Source organism: Strix aluco, chromosome 3 (genome assembly GCF_031877795.1).
Source record: "Strix aluco isolate bStrAlu1 chromosome 3, bStrAlu1.hap1, whole genome shotgun sequence".
In the NCBI taxonomy this organism is placed as follows: Eukaryota; Metazoa; Chordata; class Aves; order Strigiformes; family Strigidae; genus Strix; species Strix aluco.
Window position 1 is genome coordinate 10,611,027 of NC_133933.1, and position 23,291 is coordinate 10,634,317.

At 37.7% G+C, this 23,291-nt stretch overlaps 1 protein-coding gene across 7 annotated transcripts in view; it reads right to left on the reverse strand.

Moving 5' to 3' along the window:
- Positions 1-23,291, reverse strand: part of EHBP1 (EH domain binding protein 1) — a 227,345-nt gene that overhangs the window by 64,354 nt on the left and 139,700 nt on the right. For all 7 annotated transcript variants that reach the window (XM_074817315.1, XM_074817312.1, XM_074817311.1 and 4 more), the window contains 4 exons: positions 17,597-17,775; positions 16,907-16,955; positions 9,877-10,791; positions 7,791-7,934 (listed from right to left, as the gene is read on the reverse strand). In XM_074817315.1, coding sequence (XP_074673416.1) covers positions 7,791-7,934; positions 9,877-10,791; positions 16,907-16,955; positions 17,597-17,775 — 1,287 coding nt within the window. The remainder of the gene's footprint in view (positions 1-7,790; positions 7,935-9,876; positions 10,792-16,906; positions 16,956-17,596; positions 17,776-23,291) is intronic.

Genomic DNA, 23,291 nt, shown 5'->3' on the forward strand with positions numbered 1-23,291 from the left:
TAATAAAGATCAGCTTTTCTCTCTTTGTTTTTTAAGGAAAACAAGATGGGAATAACTTGGGAGTGTTTTCCTTACATGAATTAACATTACCACCTCAATCACAGACATTTGTTTGCCCAACTGAGGAGACTACAAAAAAACCCCTCACTGATGAGCTAGATGCTTTTCCTAATGCAAGAGACGTAGGGATTTCATGTAGAAATTACTGAATAAAGCTATCCGGTCCTCATTTTCAAGAACCTGTTAAAATATTTGGAGGAGAGAATACTTGCAATGCCAATTGAGTTTAAGGCATCTTTCAATCAAATTAAAATATCCTATTTTTGTTGTCTAGTGTGAATTTGCATTCTGTACCACTTCTGGTCATGTTGGCTAGAGTTTACTTTTTGGTCGCATATTAGAGCAGGACAGTTAGAAGCTTGTTAGCTCAGAGGGGTAGCAGATTGTTGCAGGACATGATCAATAAACGGGACCATTTATTAAAGCTTTTTTCTGAGCATTTAAAATAATATTTCAGTTTTATTTTATTGCAGCTGGCATATCCTGTATCTGTGCAAATGTATGCAATCAAAATTAAGAGTATACAAACTCATCTTTCAGATTTTGTCACTTTTTGAAGCTTTTCTAAAAAGACTTCTATTTCCACTAGTCTACTGTGGATGCAAAAAAAAAAGTTACCATTTTGCACTCAAATATTTATGAAAATGAGAAGTAATGGGCAAAACAGATTGACACCTGAAGTAGAAAGAGCTTATTAAATATGAATTAGATACAGCTGCAACAAGTCCTTTGAGCAAGGGAGTAATAAAAAGCAATATTCTGAGCAGAGAGAAACAATCTCATGGCATAGCCAGTTGCTGCTGCCCTCTGTATACAGTGTTTGCATGTTTGGAGGTAACAGCTTTTTGGTGAAGTACTTTCTATCTGCAAATTCTACTATAAAAGTTGAATATAGTCCCCACTGCTCTTTCAAATCTATTTTTTTTTTTTAATATTTAGTCAGCTATAGCTGTCATTCAGCTTGACTAAATATGAAATAATGGTAGCAGAGATAAGTAAAACCAAACCTTTCTCTGTACAGAAAACAGGCTAGCAACAGTTGCATTTAAGCACAGCAGCAGTGTCAGGATTCCTCTCTGAAAACACCCCTTCAGTTTGTATTAATCTGGTTTTAAATACTTATTGTCCAAATGGAGTCCCTCACAATTTTTAGTGTAGTCATCCTTGAATGCTTCTGTGAAGAAAGAATTACTATTTTCCTATTTCACAAGAGGCAAAAGACAGAGCGATTCCCTCTGGGTATCACCCTATTCAACTCCTGCATCCCAGAACCTACGCTAGATCCTAAATATGCAGAATTTTTGGCCAAATCCATATGAGTAGCCCAGTCCTGCACTGAAATTCACCAAGGAGGAATCCTTAGCTCATGCAAAACCCAAGCAACTTCAGGAAGGGTCAGTGGCCCATTTTAGGAAGAAAAACACATCCTCTGCCAGATGAGCGCTATTTTTAATGAATTCCATGCTATATGGCTTTCCCTGCTAAAGCGGTCTACCTTACAAAAACAAGTTAAAAGAATTTGATTTAGGAGATGCCAGAAATAAAACTAGTGGGCACAATCTTAATTTTCATCCTGCTCTGGATCCTTTAGAATAGAGTCTTGTCGTGGCACCACCTTTTACTGTCCTTTGATCTTCAGCCCAGATCTGAGCTCTACCCAGTGGTGTTCAATACTTTGGTTTATTTTCACTGTTCAATATGTTGGCCCATCAATACGTAGCACTAGTCCTTACTCCACAATATTCAAATCCTGCTCAGTAGGCAGAATTATTAATTTCTTCAAGGGCTTTTCTACAGTGCTCATCACTACAGTAGTTAAGTGCCTCAAAAGCATTAATCACATTCCCTTCTCGCAACACCCCATGGTGGTGTTACTACCACGTTCTTTGGATGAGAACTGAGACAGAGACCCAGCTAAAAGGTTCTAACACTGGGTGCTCACCTTAGGAAGCCTATTACCTGGGGTTTTTTTCAGTATACTAAGCTTTACGCAGCCCTTTATATGTCTCAAGCAGAGCTCCAATCTCCCTGACAGACCTGGATGCTCAATACATCTGCAAATCAAATCTTCTCCTCAAATGGCAATCCGGAAAGGAAGGATACACAATTAGTGACCACTCAGAGGAGGTTTGGTTCAAAGGACTTAGCAGCACTGATCAGGAACTCTGAGGCAAAGGCAGCATTACATTTAATTCTTTCAAGCACCTTAACCATGACCTCATCCTTTCTCTCCTTGCAATCCCTGCTTCATTCGCTGCACACCTTCCTATTCCTGCAACCAAAAGGACAGAGGTCCTCTGGACAAACAGCCTTCTACATTACCTCAATCCTCTGAGCTAAATGAGACACAATTGCTTTGGGGAAAACAGTATGTGATCACATAATTAAAGACTGCATCATAATGCATATACACAAAGGAGGTTAATTAAAGTTGCCTGTGCATTTCTTCACTCCTAATTCCATTCTCTGTAATCATGCTGACTCCATAACCATAGCCATTTGAGTTTACAGAGTAAATGGCAGCTGCAGTAAATTTCCATTCTTTACGTGGACCAGTCATTAAAGGAGAGTAAGATGAACATTTTGCCAATGGCCTTCACAGGTATTTGCTGACAGCAGAGTTAGGCTGAGATTCAAGAATTATGGATTCCCCTCCATGTTCTGCAAGTGAAGGTTCCCCACTGGAAAGACCTTTCAGCCCTTTGACTCCTGAATATTTTCCACTCGTTGTGGTCCCCTCTGGCCTGCCCCTTTGTCAGTTAGGTTGCACAGACCATATTCAGTCTCCTCCCTTTTCCAATATTGCATTCCAGTCAAGCTGCTGCTGCTAACAACCATCACTACAGGTTGATACTTCACAGCAGCTGGTGGGAGCAAATATGTCCCTTCTAGCTCTGTGATATTCATCATGAGAAAAGGTGAGTTAAATAAAAATGAGCAAGCTAATAAAAAGGCTCTCCTGGTTAAAAGCTAAGTGATTACAGATTGGAAATGACAGAAGCATCTCGTAAAAGAGTCACTACATGCACACCCACATCAAGAAAGCAAGCAGAAAGGCTGAGCTGTTTATAAAACTACCATAGAGAAAGGGATCCATGAGGGGATCAGTAACTCTGTTCACTGAGCTCTTAAGCTAATTCTTCCAATCTCCAAAAGGCTGTATCAATTTCAAGGACATATCTACGATCCTCCCAAACCATGAGCATGTTTTCAAGGAGTTTCTGATCAATGCTGTCTCTTCTTAGACTTCAAATACCCGCCTACAGGCTTACATACCTCCATACAGGCTGGCATGCATATAGCTGGCATATTGGAGACTTCTCAGATGCATCAAAAGAGCAGACCTAACAATGAAAAAACCTCTACCATGCTGCAAGTAGCGAAGAAATGGGAGAAAAGGGGCTAATATGATACAAATAGAGGAAGCAAGCAGAGAATGATGGGACTAAGTCAGGTGGGTTGAACAGGAATGGGAGATGATGGGGCAGGAGGCGCAAAGGGAAGATGTCTAAGGGAAGAAAGAGTAAAGAGAGTGGGTATTAAAAAGAAGTTAAAAAGGAGAAGGGAAGCTCAAATGGCCAGAGCAGACAGTGCAAATACAGTCTGAGAGAGAGAAAGAACAAGACGACACAAACTAAAGAAGGGGAAGAGGATACAGCTTGGGATGCAGTGAGAAATACGTCATTCAGAGGAAAATGGGACTGAGTTAACAGGTATCCGAGCAAATTCAGTGCCTTAATCTTCTGCTCCCACAACTTCATCAATTTCTGAGTTAAAAAGAAACACAAAAAAAAGTAAAGCAAGTGAGAATACTGACATGGGCCTAACCCCAGATCACAATCATGAGAAGATGGAAGCACCCTGCAGCAAGAAAGAAGACATAAGAAAAAGGGGTAAACAGACAAGAGAATGGACATGTCATGGGAAAACAGTCAGTACTTCATAAGAGGACAGTTAGTGGTCAATACAGAAACAATGGAGGTTTTAAAAAAGGAAAAAAGAAAAAAAAGAAAAAGGAAAAAAAAATTAAAAAACAGGGAAAAAAAAAGAAAAAAGCAACAAAAAGGAAAAAAGAAAGGAAAAAAAAGAGAAAAATTTAAAAAAAAAAGAAAAAAAGAAAAGAAAAAGGAAAAGCAAGCCCAGAGTACATGACTACTGAAAAAAAATAACACAGTATTGATTCTACCAGAGGAAGGGTAAGGCTTAGACTGCAGGTCTATGCTCTATGCTTAGAGGAGAAACAGGAACACTGTTTTTTTAAAAAAAGACTTTTACTGAAACAAATCAGGCAAGCACGCACCAAGTAACCCGTATTTATGACCACGGAACACACTTGGAAATTTCCTCCTTTGGAGCCGCAATACAACTCCACGCACTGTATATTGTTCTCACTTGTTTACTAAGAAAACGCCGGTTCATAGCTCTTATATGACAAATGTAAAGTGGTAACAGCAACACCTATGAGACAAGGTTTTCAAAAAACTAATGACTCTGCAGGCTTAGCTTAGCTGGCTGACTGATTTTCAGCACACATTCTGAAAGACTGGGCTGCTTAAAGATCTTTTCGTGAAGGTATCAAAAAAGGTGCAACTGCAAACTTCAAGAGTTACTTTTGAAAGTATTGGCTCTGGACTATCTCTTTAAAGTTTTCTTATTTAAAATTAGATCTTCCTATTTTAAAGCATTTTCTTTTGAATCTCTCTCAATCCATCCCAAAAATGAGCCTAGTCCAATTCCCACTACTAAATGTTGATTCTCATTATCATAGCTCTCATTTCGATAACACACTACTACACATTACTGCACACTGACACATACAACACTGCTTTGAGTCAAAGTTATTATTATTAACCTTAATGACCAGAAAACACTGAATAGAAATAAGTCTGTACTACTTTCTAACAATCAAATAAGCAATGACCTGGAGTAAACTGGCACAACCACATCAAATGGAAATGCCTCATCTCTATGAAGATCAAATATGTTAAAGAAAACCAGAAATCAAAGTATTTTATCTTATATCCATATATGTTGATGCAAACATACACCCTCATTCAGAACATACACATGTACTCATACGTATACAACATATGTATATGTTATATACAGCTTTATATATTATTTTGTATCAACTTTATATAATATGAGAGATATGAATACTGTACCAGCCTCCATTAAAGATATCCCCCTTTCACAATGCATGTTTCCCACTGAAACACATTAAGAGAATGTTGAGCTTGGTACGTCAAGCATTCAAAAATTGTCAGAAAATGTCAAAATTACACTAGCTGTACAACCTCGCATTGGTTCTCATTTCGCATAGTCTTTAATTGCATAACCCATACTTTTTTTTTTTCCTACAGGATACTTGTCTTTTTCAGTGGCCATGACTGACAATGTTCAGTGAATGAACAACTGTTCAGTATCTCACCTTACCCTCATCATTCTGTCCTACACCTTGCTTAAAATACACTAAACTTTTCTCTGAACATAGAATTATTAATTTCTTCCAGAGCATTTCTGTGGCACTCTTCACTATCATATCTAAGAGTTTCAAAATTGTATCTCCACAACACCCTTCTGAGCTGAGGAGCTTTTATTGTTCTTATGTTACAGTCAGCTCAAGTCAAGAGTGCCCATTACCTGTTTGCTCAGCATGCCCAAGATTTCAGAGGGGTCAGGACCATTTGTTCACAGCACAGTTCTCCATGACTTGGCTACAGCTGGGTGCATTCAGAACTTCCAGAAATCAGTCCCCAAGAATCTTGGCTTGGAAATCATAAATCAAGGAATCTGCCACCTTGAGTATGTGGGGTTGAAGGTACCTTCCCAACATTGTAATGACCTTCTAATGGAGGCAGCAAGAAGCTTTGGATCTGCAGAGTGGCCCTAAAAGACTGCCTTTCCCTCTCCTGCAGGCTTCTAATTCATTTTTCAGCTTCTGTAATAAATGAAATGGATAATCTGGCTGCTTGAACTATGCAATCCTAACTCTCACCCTGAAAACTATCCCCATCTCCTATCCTTCAGCTGGCCTAGACACAGTCTTCGTTTTTGTCTACCTTCGCATTGCTATCAAACTCCTTGCCATCTACCCGGCACATTTCTCCTCTCCATACCAGTGGGGTAGCTCCTTTTCCTCCTGTTTGGATTTTATCAGCAGGAGTTTGAGTCTAAAAGAGAAAGTTTTGCTTTCCAATACTATGATCTGCATCAGAATGGGCCCTGATCCCTAGGGGAGCAACGGTAAAAGATGCTCTTGCTGTGCTGTGTCCATACAGACAATTTTTACTGACATTTACCAACTTTTCTGAACTTCAAGGCTCTCTGACAAGATTGTGCTATTAACACAACTTTGATTGTTTTTAACAGATTTTTCAAGGAGATGGAAACTTCTTCCCATATGACATTTTTTGACATGGATAAAACAATACTTTATCCAACCTAATACAGAAAGAGAGTTGAACAGGGTTTTTTCAAAGTAAAAAAAAAAAATCACCCTGAGGCAGAGAGCTGAGGGGGGAAATTTCAGCTCAAACAATGAAATACTAGCAAAGTTGTAAAACCTTTGAAAATAGGAGCTTGTAATAAAAAATGTTAGGCAACTTTAATTACAGTTGTTTCTGCCTGAGTAGTTGCCTATAGTATCCCTCCTCTAATGCTGTTTGCTTTATGAAAAACTAATTAAAAAAAATCCAAAGTGAAATTTATACTAAAATATATTTATCCATGGAAAACTTAAATACAAAGTAATAAAAAAATTGCTTATATATCATTGTGTTATCATCATACAAATAAGACATGTCTGCATATATGAATATATTTTGAAGAAAAAACAAGTGTCAGTTTGGGAAGAGGAATTCTTAAGAAAAAAGTATAGCATGGGTCCAAGACAGTTAAGAGAATGAAATGAGACATGTAAATCACTGTCTTCATTTTTTGATTGTATGATCCCATTTATGTAAAAAGCGAAATCTGCCTGTCGCGACTGGGCTCTGAAAGATGCGAATCAGTAAAGATTCAAACCCTTCTCTGTATCATTATTTTTCAGTTACATTTACATTCTCAGTTGCCAGTACAGTCTCTAATGCGCAATAGTTAGAATCACAAAACCCACACTATGAAGGTTTGCATAAAAATTAATTAGCTTTCATCTCCAGAGAGTATGCATCCTTCCAGGTCACCACGGAGGCCACTAGAGGTGCAACCATAGCTGCTTCAACACTGGAGCTCATTCCCCAGCTCCACTTTCCCATCTCACCAGCATAATCAACTTTGGTGATAAAAAGGAATTGTTTCATCAACTCTTTAACAAGACTGTCACAAGCAGCTTCATTCACTGCAACAACACTTCTGAAGCAGCAAGTAGCTTACATCACAGGCTCAGGGAATGCATTTACATTAACTGAAAAAAGAGAAGTAATCAAAAATAGCATCAATTACTTCACTATCATTTAACAAGTAACTTTTGTTTTTTGTTCCATTAGAAACTGCAGTGCCAATCAAAGAAGGTGCTCCTAGACCTCTGCTTCCAGTGAAGTCTAAGGCATCTTTCTGTTGGCCATAACAGCAGGAGAAACAGGCTTTAAAAGTAAACTAAGGGTACATGACATATCAGAGCAATTCACGTTGAAAAGAAACATTCTGCAAGGACATGCCCCCCATAAAAGCACATGCACATACAGTAAATTTTATCTATGCAAACTGCCATACTGGCCAATATTTCTTACATCATTCAGCTGCTTATTGCGGGCTGGGATGATCGTATTGGTTAGTTGCTTATTCCCTGCCTTTAAAGCTGCATCTCTTCTCGCTTGCTCAAGCAGAACTCTTGCTCGCTCTTTAAGTTCTTCCTGTCTTGACAACATACGTTGCTTAAAAATAAAGAAATATAATTAACAGTAAGGCAGCCTCAGGGTACTTAATGTTTATACAGTAGTTAATAGCCAGGAGCCTTCCTATATAATAAAGGTCAGAAGTCACATGGATTACAGCTTCATGAGGTGACAGAACATTCTATAGAAATGAAAAGTAAAGATGATCAAAATGTAAAATTAAAAAAAAGTCATAGGCAGGCCTTTATAATGTAAATAAGAGTTCTCTCCCCTCCCCTTAAAACTTAATTTCTATCAATACTTAATGCCTTTAAACTGCAACTGTGGAAAAAAAATAATTGGCTTCATGGAAGCTACGTGTTTTCTTATTTACTTTAATATGTATGCAAATTCAATGCTTTGTTGGCTACTTATATGGGTATCATTTATAACTTAAATTGAACACAAAGAGGCTAGGTACAAGGCAAAAAACCTGTTAAAATATCTGCTTCTACTTTATTTATGAATAACCACAAGAAAGTCCTTTGTACCCAAGACTGAATACATTGAAGAGCAGAAATAACAGAAGAGGGGCTTCTGCACAGGCAACATGAGCAGCTCCCATACATATATACTCCCAAGTGCTAACTTCTTTGTCAAGGTCAACTGTGAAGACTCTGGGAAAATGCGTCTGTAGGCCTTTACATGAGATAGAGCTGGGACAGATGTTGCAGGTTGTGCTCCTGCAACAACCACCTGGAACTTGAGATGGTTGACTCTAACCAACAACTGAGTGCTCAAGGTTAAGATTGAGGCTCACGTCTGAGATTTTATTACCATGTGCAAATGCACAGACAATTAACATCAGAGAACCATCTTTAAAGTCATCTCTTCCTCGGCCTATTACACCCTTGCACACGGAAACCTTTGTAGAGAAGACATCCTGTCTCCTCTGCTCTATTATTCTGTATGGGCCACGATGTTCCTTTTTCATCCAGTACACAAAGATGATGATGAAGAGAAACTTCACGAGACTTCACTGATTAAAGGAAAGAAATTAGCTGGCTATGGAACTAATATTTGGCCATTATCACCCATCTAAGGACTTCTTCTCTTGCAATAAAATGAATCTTTATGGTGCTTACTCAGGAAAAAAACATAAAAATATTTGAAACAATTCACATTACCAAAAGACTGGCTATATTCTTTTCTTATCAGAGCAAATGGCACAAAGCCAAACAAAGCCAAAACCCAAGCAAGCTCTTCACAGGGCTAAAATTAATAGCCTGCTTTGGCATTTTTGTAAACAGGGCTGATATCACAAAAATATGTAAAAAATGTTACATTTTACAGATAATACTCAGCATTTATATAATATTCAACTTTCACTCTCACAATAAATTTGCAAGGTAGGTGGGCATATACTTTTTATCTTTACAGAAAGGAAAAAGATATTGTGGTTAAGTAGCATGCTTGAGGCCACTCAATGAACAGCATAACTTAATATTCTGGAGTTTCTACCTCACCATCATGGCTATGTTCACAAGGCTGTGTGGTTTCTCAGACAAGATTTTGAAATATCTTTGGTATATTTTAAGGTATTCAAAACTTTACAGTTTTTGAATATGGATCAATGAATTGGTAAGTCCTTTTCTAGTTTTTGCTTCAGTACACAATACCTGGAAGAAAGGTGTTGCTACACTCAGTGGCAAAAGTCTTGGAGCCATCTTCTTTGAGATAGCTGAGAACACAACTTCCTTTAATTGGAGAAAAATCGGAAAGATTAACAGTAGGACAAGTCCTATAAATTATTTTCTCATGTAATGGCTCTTTTTCAGCACCACCTACTTTTCAATCAAAGTATTTATTACCCAGCAATAAAAATACACCACTCACCTCACCATTTATACTGAAGATATGATGTAAATTACAAACATGGAGAAAGAACTTGAACACCATCTCCATCCTGACTCACAGGCAGAAGAAAGTTTAAATTTCTTACCTGGGCTGTTTTTGCAGTTTGATCTGTATGATTTAAAGCTGTTCTGGCATCATTGTCAGAATCAGATTCTGTTTGCCTCGGAGAAGCATGCGGTTTCTTTGCAAGATCCGTATCCTTATTATAGGAGTATCCAAGCTTAGAAGTTGGAGATAAACTCGGCTTTGTGATAGGTGAACCGGGATCTGCTCTTGTGCTCTCTGTGGATCCTATATATCCCAGCTTTTCTTGCTCTGAGAAACCAATGGTACTGTCTGAGCTCTGGTGTCTCTTCTTGTCGTTATCTTCACAAGCAACCGTGGGAGACGCATCCTCTTTTTGATCACTGACATGTGCCAAGTCACTCAAGTCTAAAGTGTCAGCTATCAGTAACTTCTTCCTTCCCAATGTAGGCTGTGCTTGCATTGTATCTGTACTGCTACACTTCCCAGCATCTTCAGATGCAGAAGTCCTTCCAGAGCTCTGCTGGGATTTCTGTGGATCCGTGTCACTTCGAGTCCTGCGAGAAGAAGGGGAAGCTGTGCTTGGGCTTAAATGGTCATCGGGAGTCTGGTGCTCACTCTCAGATTCGCCAACACCACTGTCATTTACAAATACGGAGTCATCCTGAGAAGCAAAGTCTGCCAAACCACTGTCTGGTGGATGCAGCTCGGGCTCCCGATTCAGGTCATTCAGCTCTGCGTAGAATTTTTCCTGGTCGACAGAACTGTTTGTGTCTGTTTCATAGTTACCCACTTTATATGTGCTTTTACTACTGTTCTCCTCTATTTGAACCACATTTAATTCCTGGCCACAGAAATGTGCCCTTATTTGATAGAGATAGGTCATAACAGTCAGTTTGTCGGGTATCGCTAATAAAACCATGTCAGAAGGTTCCAGCAATCGTGATATTCCTAAACTGGCAAACCCATCGTATGCCTTTAAAAACAGACAAAATAAAGATTACAATGTGGCAGTTTCTTACATATCGTAACATTTCAAGAATGCAAGTGGAAGTTTCAGACATAATAAGCAAGCCCAAAAAATATCCAGTATTACAGGAACAGTATGGGTTCAACTCTATTATTTTTTATTCTTCTGGCTTCATTACAATAGTCACTATTTTTTGTTGCACAGTCCAACATCCAACTCATTGCTTTTTTCCGTGATGGCTTCTAGATATCTCCCAGGGTATCTTCATTGTAATGCAGGTGGAGAGAATATAACCAGTAAAGACACTCAACTATTATTAACTATTTTTAACACACCTCAAATACCATACTATACTAAACTCTTTGGTTACTCAAAATTACGCCACTTTCATGAGTAAAAAGCTGTTCAGGAAACTTAAAAGCCCTTCTGTTTGCACTAAGAAAACCTACCAATATCTTAAATGGTTCTCACTCAAGTAGTAGGAAACAAGCAAATAAGAAAAGTGTAAGAGTTGGACCAGAAAAAAAGCAACTAAGGATGGCTTTTTAAGATAAGGAACAAAGATATAAGAAACATGACACTAATCCATCTTGGGCTTTATCACTGGTGATCGACCTTCTCCCTTCTACTGGTCATGTAATTGCAGTGATTTGTGTTGATGAAAAACTATGTCCTGATAGTCAAAAAGAACACCACCACAGATTACTCGGTACAAGACATAAATCACATTAATCCAGCAAACAAATGCATTTTAAAAACATTTGTTGATATTAAATTTATAAGAAAGAAACAGTGAATTTTATTCCCACTTCACTTTAATTTCTAAAAGCTAAACAGTTTGCAAGCCTCCCACTTTGTGAGGCCACATTGTCTTCTTTCTGTTAGCCCTTTAAGTGAGTGGGCTTGGTGCATCAGGTTTTTCGAGTTTTGAAGAATTAAAGCCGTTTCTCAATTTACAATTAATTATTACTATCCTGGATTAACCCTGGAAGACAATATTGTGTTTCAAGGAAGCCTTTAAAAAGGCCTCCTGTTAGCGTAGATGCACTCAGTTAAAGCACTCAGACTTCTCCTCCCCCAGTAATTCTGTAGTTCCTTTTCACCCTCTTCTGAAGGGGTCTAAAATGTTCACAGTTGTTCCTACACTATTTTGAACAAAAATGGGTGCTAAATTTAAGCCATGGACAAGAACCGGTCCTTTCACAACACAACAATAATTCACATCGCTGGCTTCAACTCTACCCCAGTTTTACACTATTTCCTTAATTTATTTAGTTTTAGAAGGGTGGAAGAAGGAAAGAAAAGAGAAATCAATTATGGGTTTTTTTAATCCTCTTGGTTTTCATACTAGTAAATGTTCAACAGCAAGTTAGAATGTGTGTCTGGCCTGGCCTGGCCGGCTCTCGGCAGACCTGGTTATTTTACTTGCTCTGAGAAAAGGAGGCTCTCTGATTCCCATTGCAATGTCATTCCCTACTCAAGGGTCAAACAGTTTTCATTTCAGCCGCTTTTCAAACTCTGCTTCTGAGAGCTGGAATTTATCTTCCTGAAATTTTGTATGCTTCCCCTCATGCTCAGGTATAACTTGCCAAAGCATTTTTGGTGAAGTAATTTTTATATCACTATAACAAATGATTCACAGAATTTATCTAGACATAGAAATTATCTGAATAATTTATTTTTAAGCCCTTCTGGCTGTCCCTGTGCAAAATGATTTGGCCTAAAATCATTGCTGGTCTTTGGTGGGGTGTCATTTCTTGGGAAGGTTCATTATGTGAGATTGTTATGCCACTTATAAAAGCAGACCTGTGCTTAGATACAAGAGTAGCAGTGGAAAACATGACTGCTGTATTTGCTGGCACAAAGCTCCAGACGGAGCAGGATAGCAGGAAAATGATGGGTGGGAGGGAATGGGAAGTACTCAGATGGTAGAAGCTGTCATTTACCTGACCTTGGGACACGGAGCTGGAGGAGCAGGATCAGGCTGGGTATGGAGGAGAGGGAGACAAGAGAGGTGGAACTGAACAGACATGAGGAGCATGAAGAAAGGAGAGTTCATGGAGAGCAGTGCAGGGATTTGCGTGGGCAGCCTAAGCCATGGCAGGTACCAGGAATGATGAATGCTCACATGCCAGCAGAAAACAGGCTGGGTATGAGAGCGTAGCAAGCCAGCTGGGTCGTCCTGTGGACCAAAGGTAACACCAGGATTTGTTGTTTGATTAAGTGTGTCAGTGCTGATTCAGTGGCATAAACAACCTGTTACCCCACACTGAAGGTAGTGGGAGTGACCATCTGAAGAATGACACGATCTAAGGATGGGCTTAGCCGTCCACGGCAGCCACAGCCCATAGACATGACTTGACCTGAACTCTTTTATACTCTTAATTTCTTATTTATATGCTAATAAAACTAAACCCTAAGAATATCTCCCAGGGTCTTTAAAATGAAGCTGGGGACGGTGTTTCACAGTTGTCAGGAAAAACACTTTTTTAGAATGGGTAACGCTACAGCAGAAGGATTGAATTTGGGAGTATGGATAATCTCAGTACAGCTGCAATCACTTTTTACTGTCTGCTCAGTTCTTCTGGTGACACTTGGGATTAAACACAATAGTTTCCCACTGATGCCAGATACTTATTTCCCATCCCCTCTCCTTCTCCTTCTGGACGATACCTATTCTTGATTCTCTCCTTTTAAAGTACACTAGATATCTAGATTGGCACGCAAATTTTTTACAGTCATTAGTTCTACAAACAGCAATTGTACGTTCTGTAGCAGCGTGTGATAGGTTCTCCTTCGCTGCTAGAAAAGCTGGGAGCTTCTTGATATTCCAGCATATTTATAAATGCCTAGTGTTTCTAACTAGTTTGTAACATGGTATTAACAGAGTAAATTTTCCAAGTCAAATTACTTCTTGTTACACAGAGGCATAACTAAGCCTTGATTTTAGAAATGTTTATATGCATGTTTAACTATGCTCCTGCATGATCCCACCAAGGTCAACAAGCAACTCTACACACACAGTTAAATACGTGCTTATGATTTTGTGGAATCAAATAGTAGAAGCGAGCAGGAACGTCTGCTGTAAAAATCTGGCTGCCAGTTTAAAGGTAAGGAATTTTTTCCAATTTGACTCAATGCTATCCCTGTAATTCTTATTTCTTCTGTTTAAGTGTATATTCTAAAGTGACTCCTTCCTTGCAAAATGGAATATTTTGTCAAGACAACTGAGTTCAAAAGTACTGAGGACTTTAGTAAAATGGTCAAAAACTGGAAAAAAGCCCCCCCCAAAAAAGCATCACAAAAATTGAAAGTGCCAATCGAACATCCAGAAGATACTACTATTTCCACACAATAATCCCCCAAATGAAACAAGCTTCTCTAAACAATAAAGTAATTAAAACCAGAAGTTCATTATTAGAACCACACTGTTGTGCCCTTCCACTTCTTGTTTTTTTCATCCCCTCCAAGCTCCAGCCAAGTGTAGTTTAGTAGCTTACATTTTTAAGTGCAGGACATGTTATTAGCAATATGAAAAATTTCTATTCTTGATAAGGGACTATACTGGCAGTATGCTGTAGTTTTAACACATTTTTCATTATTATTTACTAATAATCAAATGAACGTAGTACATAAAATTAGTTGGCTAACATTATTGGGAAGGCTGTATGGATAGTTTGATATATATGACATTTAAGTAGAACCACAACTCTTTGGATCAGCTGGGAAGGTATCCCTCTAATGTTTTTAATCTTCTTAAAGACAATCCTGGTTTCTCTTTTGTTCCTCACAGAAATTTGAATTTGCAATGAGCACAATGCACCAGAAATATATCTGAATTCTGACTGATGTTAATGTAATCTGGAGTAGTAGAGTTTGGGGTTGGGGGGGGTTGTTTTAGAGATATAATTATATTGTGGAAATTACAATACATACACACACACACATATATGTATGCAGGACACTAAACGTATTTACCTATCTCCTGATGAAGTTTCATTTTTTTTCTTTTCTAATTTACTGACAAGCTGATTGACAGACATCAATTGGGATCTATCAGCACAAGCACCACAGGCAGTATTTCAACCATTTCCCAACTATGTAACACACTGACATATTGGCCACTGACATAAGATCAGATGTCACAGGTAAATACCCTTTTTTATTCAGCAGCAGTGGCAGCACCAATTTGACAAATGACTAGTGTGTGTTATAAAGAAACTCTGATGATGTGCTTTTTGTAACTGCATTTCAATGTGTAATTATACACAGCAATTGCACTGAAATAGTTGTCTCTTAAGATTTCTCCCTTTTTTTTAATTAAAATACAAAGGTCATGCACTTCTAAAAGATATACTCTTATGGGTTAACCTTTAATCTGTGGTCACAGTCACCTCTTACCTCCTTTCCTGGGAGGGGGGAAAAAAAAAAAAAAAGCTGCTTCAGACAAAGAAAATTGTCCTATTCATCCATAGATGTTATTTTAATTGGTTAGGAGGAATCATTGTCAAATGTGTTACATATCTGCATGGAATTTATAGGCAGCCATTGTTGCCAGTGCTGCATTCACTCCAACCAAGGGCACGCAGGGTTATCAGGCAGAACTGTGTGAGACCAGGAAATAAATCTGCAGGAAGCAACTGAGATACTCAATGTAGCTGTCAGGAGAAGGCTTGCAAAGTGATGAAAGAAAAAAACTGCACAATAACAACAATCATTACTTCTTCAGTCCTGGGAACTATATCCTGTTAGAGAGACGGGCTAAAAAGTTCACTGTTTGCCATCAGAGTTTCATAAAGAAAAGATGACTGATCCTACCGCAAACATTTTTAATTAATAATCTATTCTTTCTTTTTTATAATCCATCTTAATTAGCCCAGACGCTCAACGAAACTTGAAGTACAAAAACATATGGTCACAGAAAACACTGTGATGCCATGGATAATCCACTTAGGTCATCGTAAGACCCTGTATTACTATCAAAAAGAGATGATTGGCCAAATCACTCATTAGATAACGGCAGCTCAGAGATATTTTATTATTTATAATACTTTAAAGACAAGTAACTCCCTGACTAACACATAAGTCTGCAGGCACATGAAAATATACTTACCCTAAACACAAATTAATTTTAATAAAGCACTTACAGAAATTCCACATATCTACAATCTGATACTCTTTAGTTATATTTGCTATATAATATTGAACCTAATTAATTTATTCAAAGTATATTTTTATATCTTCATCCCAATTCAATTTAGTATTTTTAAAGTGGTATAAAAATAAAATCACAGCATTGAGAAGGCAGCTACTTAAAAAGAATTTTCAGATGATCTTCAGGAATAATTTTATTATCAGTGACTCACACAAAAATTATAATTTCTAAACATGTCTCTAGGGCTCAACCGAAGTTTGTAACACATCTAAAATAGCGAGCAGAAATAAAACATCTTCACATGATCCCCAAACCGCGTTCCTGTATATTCCAGAGAAACTTTTTACATCTTTGCATCACAAAGGTATAAAGAGTGGTTTAAAACAGCTGTCCAGCACAAAGCTATAAACCATTTTCTAATGTTTTGGTTTACTTGCAAAGTATTGTCTCAACACTTTTTATCCTAAACTTCCCACGTTTCCACTTCACTCAGCTGGCGCAGTATAAAAGTAGGTGTAAAATTTCATCTTTAAATTACAAAAATCACCATGAAAGCAACATCAACTGTGACCAATGCACAGAGCCCCGTTAAAGCAACAGAGAGTGAAGTCTTGCATACAACAAACCAAAAGCAGTTACGTTTTTAATTTTTTTTAATTATGTGCCTGATTAGAAAAATCAGAGTGATTACAGGAGGCTAGCCAGTCCTTTCCTTTGCTTTCACAGTTAATGTAGGCCATACAAATACTAAACTCTAATGCCATCTTCGCACTTGTTGTGAATGTTAAAGACCATGACAAACGAGAGTCAATAATGCATCCGATTTGAACCGTGGGAGGTTGAATACCTTCTGTGAGCTGCCGTTATGACCTTACAAAACAACCGCACTTTCCCAAAATTAATAAAAACCTGCAGTGAAGCCAAAATTGAAGCTATGTCTTTTTTTTTTTTCCTGGCAGTTCTTACCTTTTTGTTGTTCTCTTTAATATCTTGAGGATTCAGGGACTTGTAGTCACTGAGGGGGAAAATGGCACAGTGGGTATGTACAGTATTTGATAAAAGCAGCAGTTTTAAAACAAACTGAATCTAAAAATTTGACATACAGTAATATCATACAGTAACTAGCAATTTCACAGCAATTCAATCAACAAAACTAATAGCGTGGAAAATTAAAGGAATAAATAAATAAATAAATAAACAAACACCGATTACATGTTTCATTGCCTGAAGCTTTCCATCTAAAAAAAGAAGTTAAGGCAGGGACTAGAGGCCGGCCTTGACAACCAAATTTACCAGGAGGTAATCCGTCCTTGTCAGCGTACAAAGAGCTACAGGCTTATTCCTCTCATCTCATTTCAACACTGGCACAATTTTCATAATCATCTTGAAGTCAGTTCTTTGTATAGATTAAGAAGAAGAAAAACAAATCACAGAGAGGGGAGAAACAATTGTTTATGCAACAAGGGAGAGCAAAGAGGTCATAAAGTTTGAGCATTCATAAATGTGTTTTCTTAGAAAGGATGGTTCCCTGCTTGAAAGAAAAGGGTGAACACAGTTCAATACCTGAAATGAACAGGGATTTGATTGTTATGTAAACTTAAATGTTATATATTTCTATGAGAGTTAGTTTATGCAGACAAAGAGTATACCACTTACATTAGGTCTGGTCTAAAGTGGTGTAATATTGCACAAAAGGATAAACCGTTTCTCCACGATGTAGTAAAATTGGTGATTTTCACTCCCCTATAGTTTTTTGTAACTTCTTTGCACCACACAAGCAGTGACTGACTAGCGTTTGGCTTTCTCCCCAAAACAGGACTTGGTATTGGGCTTGGCTGAAAGAAGAAAAAAAAAAAAAAAGAAAAAAAGAAAAGAAGATAAAAGAATTTAATGGAAGATGAGAATTAACATTAATTGACCTAACTAGATGATCTGTATCCTTTGATGTGAGTTTAGGTCCTTCACAGCTGTCAGTTTACAATGACTGTAACTTGCAAAAGACACAAATCGCAAGTTATTATCTCCAGTCATTGCCCTTGGCACTTGTCTCCAAAGGATGTAGATATACGGGATTCCAGATCGACATAGGAGAACAGGCCAAGAATTGTACCAGTGGAAACACTGTGCTTAAATACCTAAGGCACAGACCTGCACAGCCCGTGATACACACCCTTGAAAAGATTTCCCAAAATGCAGCCATGGAAAAGCATCCCCACAAGCCCTTTCACTTTTAATGAAGCTAACACTGTGACTAGATCAAAAGCCAGGCATAGCAGGGGCAGAGTTTACCACAAGTTGCGATCTACCATTGCGACGTGGGGATCAAAGTCGCTGTGTCTGAGACACATGATTAACGCGTTCATCTCATATAGGCTCCAGCATAAAGTTTATGGCTGCGCTCTTCCTGTTTAAGGACACGACTGAAGAAAGGTAATTACGGCATGGTGCTTCTAAACAGCCACTTCCAACCATACCCAAAGAGCTTCCTCTTCCAGGCTTTAGTTTTTCTATGTGGAAAAGCAATTTCGGCCGCAAATCGTTATCAAAGGATGGTTTCTAACAAGTATCATTAGCTAATAATGACCGTTTCCCAAAACGGTATTTTGACACTTCTGGTAATACTTTTGTTAGCACAAACCAAGAATTAAAATGGAATAAAATATTTCAGGCATTTGGCATTTGTCAGACTGACCGCTGTTTCTCAAATGCAGCAGAGAACATACTGAGTGCAGCTGATGTTTTCAAGAAATACACGCTCATTTCATCAGAAAAATACTGTCACTTTAAAAATTTCTTAGATGTAATTAAACAGAATTTGACATAAATCCAAAATCTGAATTACAGGGAAAGAACTGAACCCACTTGTTTTTTCAATGTAATATAATTAAAAACATATATAAACAACAAACATGCTGTTTATGCACCTAATACCTATAGAGTTCCCAAATTAAGATAAAAATAGAGAAAGTAATTTACTATATCACAGCCACTTAAGTCTAACAAGTAAATCCTTTTGGCCATATTACCTATTTGTGAAAGACCAACGATGCCCCCACTTGACTAAAGTATGTCAGTGCTAAGCAATTAGCTGCTAGCTACAACTGATTTATGTTTTCACTGCTTCTGGGGAAGAAAACGTACAGAACCAGGAAAGTAATTTTTCATTTACCGTGACAGTCAGCCCTAAAAAGTTGTTTTATAAACACACCTACCTCATTATCAGATAGGAGCACTGCCAACTCATTTAGAAAGTGCAATGTACACCTTGCTGAGATTTTTTCAAAATACCAGATCATATGTACAAAAGAACTTGTTAAAAGTGTTGGGTTGGTTTTTTTTTTTTTTAATCCTGTCGATGATTCAAATCAGCATGAACTAATCTGTTAATGATGAGACAAATATCTCTATATACACTGAATTAACATCTTAACAGGGATACACAAAATAGGGAAGAAAAAGCAGCAATAAATAATAAACTTTCTTCACCATGCAGCAGATTTTAATCAGAGAAACAAATATCGCTTAGGAGCTGCCAGACAGTTACTCCAGATTTAGAGTAATGTAACTAAGATCAGGTTTTTCTCTTTTTTTTTTTTTTACAACTTAAAGCAAAATCCAGTAACAAACCACTGATCCTAAATTTAAGGTACTACATTACTTAAAATACATTTGCTATCTAAATTATATATGTGAAAACAACACTGCTGGGAGCACTATCAGTATGTGGAAAAAATATATTTTAACACATTTTCAAAGCACAGAGCTACTTCTTCAAATCATAGAACGCTACTGACGAGATATATTAAACGTCAACTATAAAGTCTTAATACTTGTTGCTGAAACTCTCTACAGAAATGTTAAATGTTTCAGTCACCACCTAAATACTTCCTGGAAAACTCTGAAATGGCCTTAGGCAATATTACCATTCAAACGCCTTCATTACACATCTAACAAACTGAAGATGTAACTGATTTTAAAACTAAGTTTTACAAAAGGACATCCAAAGCTATTAAATTAATTTGCATTTTATTTACAACTTACCAATTTTTAAAAATCCATATTACAATTCCCTGAAAATCTATACTTAAGATGAAGCTTTTCTTTCCATGTTTGTCCTTCCACTTACTTTTGATTTTCTAAAAGTATTTTATCCAGAATATGCAAGATTTAGCATATGCATGATGTACTTATACAGTTTTCTCTTCTCTAGCTGATAAAGCAGAAGTTATATATGGCTTTCTTTCCAGACTTAGTACTCAAAATTTTTTTGATAATGTTGAAGTTAATATTATGATAACGTTATGCTCCTATTCACCACCTGAGTCAAAGTTTTCATTATTTAATCTATGATAAAAGCATTCAACTCAAGACACACTGGAGATATTTGAATAATGGCCACATCGTGCATGAACACTTGACATCCCTTCAGAAGGGTTAATAAAAGTCAGCTTTGATTTTTTGGTAAAACATCACTATGAAAAATATTTTCTTTCAATACCTGTAGATTGTACAAATTAGTTACAGGTTCAGTGCAAACACAATTACTACCAAGCGCCTATTTCTAGCCTATATTTGCTCTACAAGACCGGTAGGAACCGATCAAATGAAATTAAAATTTAATTAGCTTTTTCTTACATAATTCTTTTAAGCACTGACTAGACAATTCTTCTAAACCACATGGCAGTCATGACTTGGCTTTTTGAGTTCAAAAGCCGAAGTCTATGAGAACTTGTGTAGAAATATCACTAAAAAGTAGAGATATCCACAAGATTGCCAAATCTGCTCGCTGATCAACAGGTTACTGAATCGAATTCAACTGATTTTTATTCGTTTGTGGATTAACTGCACAGCAAGTGCAGATGTTCCAGAGCTGCTCCCTCACATGCTAGCTCAGATCTAGATGCAGTATCATGTGGGTGGAGTTATCGGCTGGAGTCAGCACTAGCTTCAGGATATCTTTGTTTCACAGCCACTGAAGTCTCTTTATTCTTCTTTTACACATTCTGGAAGCTTAATTAATAAGATTTATAGTGTATGTATTTTTCCTCTTGGGAGATTATCCCATCAGACCATTACTGGTTAACAAGAGGACAATAGCTTTAAATGTTAGGCTGCATCCCTGCATTTCAAAATATTTAAACAATTATTTTGCTCCTCTCAGGAACACAGCACCAGGTGCACTCGTGGTTTGCAAAGCGGGGGTTCAGCTGCATCTCTGACACACATAGGCCAACGCTCAGAAGAAAATCAAGATGGGAACTGGTGATGGGAACACAGGGCTATGAACCAAGCTCTCGTGTAAGAAGCGGGAAGCATCCAGATGAGTATCATAGGGGCTCAGCATGGGCAACTCTCAAGAGCTCGTTGACAGGTTGCATGGGGATAGAGGAGTTTAAAGAGAGCAAGAGGCAGTGTTGAAGGCTGGAAGAGAAAGATGCAGAGAGGAGTGAGAAAAATGAAAGTACATAACGGCTGTGGGAATCTGGGTGGAAGACTTAGGTGGTTTGAGTTTTATATTAATGAACACAACTCCCCAAAAAGAAAAGGAGTTCAGAGAACAACCCAGGAATTAACTGTAGGAGGAGAGGAAACAGAGATTGAGATAGGGCTGAAAGTCAGAATAGGGAAGACCTACAAACAACCAACAAACAAGTTATGTTCCTCAAGTAGCAAGTACAGACAACGGTCTCTTAATTATCTGACTGAGCAAAATAAAAGGGATTTTCCCTTATCTCTATCAAAACTACAATGTTGTCTAGGCTCACTGAAAATTGTGAAACCCTTAAAATGCAAGATAAAGTAAACGAAAGTCACACACAACTAGGTGAGACAAAGCGTGCAGCTGGAGGCAGAAAGTTTGGGAAACTCAGCTGAACTATACACTCTTAAAAATAGTGTAACTGGTGCAATATAAAACAGACACCCGAATATATTTCAGTCAAATAGATCATCAAGATGATACTCCAGAATTTTAATTTTTAAACATCACAGGGCTCTACCTATAGGAATTGCTTAGCCAGGGAATATTAAGTTGAATATCGCTCATATAATAGAATTTATGCCTTTGGCAAGGTCTGTATGTGTCCAACATGCATTTAATTTTGTTTATTCTGGGCTGTGGAACAGTCTGGACATAAGTTGAATGCTGATTTTTAAGTAGTATCAGGATTAAATGTAATATAATGAAATGTAAATAAAGTCTGCAAAGATAGAATATAACTGCTTTCTGTTTTATTCCAAAGGTAGAAAACACATCCTTATGACACAGCTGTACTGAGATGTCCTTTATTTAGGCTAGTTAGTTATTTTTTGAGTAGCAAGTCACCATAACGTTATGACGGCTTCAGTGACACACCAAAATACAAGTGGCATTGCTTTTTGCTTCTGGTAAGGAAAGTGTATGCGTGTATTAGAAAATATACATTTCCCGGAAAGAAATGTTAGGAGTTCTGCTATCCTGTTACTCTGATATACAAACTTATCAGTTTCGGAGTACATTCTTTAACTTTATTGCTCTATTTGCATGGCATAGTGTATGATTACACAAAATGTCTCTAGTCTCCCCTGCTCCTAAAGGAGATTGGAAACCCAGCTGCCTGGTATGACTTACAGATTGACTGAATTTGTTTCCTATATTATTAATAGTAAGTATTTAGGTAACTTCCAGGTCTCTTCAACATCAGACATCTTTAAACTTTGCCTTCCTCACTCTTCTGATTGTGTCTACAGCTAATGTGGATATGCAACAAAATAGAAACTTCTATCTTAGAAGGCTTAGGCATAAGTTTTTAATTGCTTATCATTTTACAGGTTCAATTTTGGCACAACCAAACCAGTCCATGTTCAACCACAACCTTAACATTTAGATCTGCCCGAGCTGTCATGATGCTCTCATGTTTGAACCTGGCAAGATTTGCAAGGTAAGGAGGAAGATGTAATCCTTGGGATATGCCTCAAGTTAGTTGTCAGTTATACTGGTGAAATTATTTCATTCTAAAGGGTTTTCAGTTGCCCATTACATATTTTGGTGGCCATGAGACTGGAAAGAGCTTTTCCAGACTATGCCTGGGAAAAGAAAGAAAAGCAGCAAGGGTACATAAGTGCTACCTAAATGCCAGGATATGGAACAAACATCTTTCTAGGTAACAATAATGGTGGACCCTCTCAATCTGAGAAGAAAAGGTAAGCAAGCAAAGCTGCCTGGATATCCTGCTCTCCTCCTCCCCAGCTTTCCAAATCACACCCATTTGCAAAAGGCACTTGCTCGCAGCACTGCAGAGTGACATGCTGGGGAATCACAACGTTTCCTACAAGGTTTAATCAACCCTGCTTTTGCCTCTCAAAATAACTG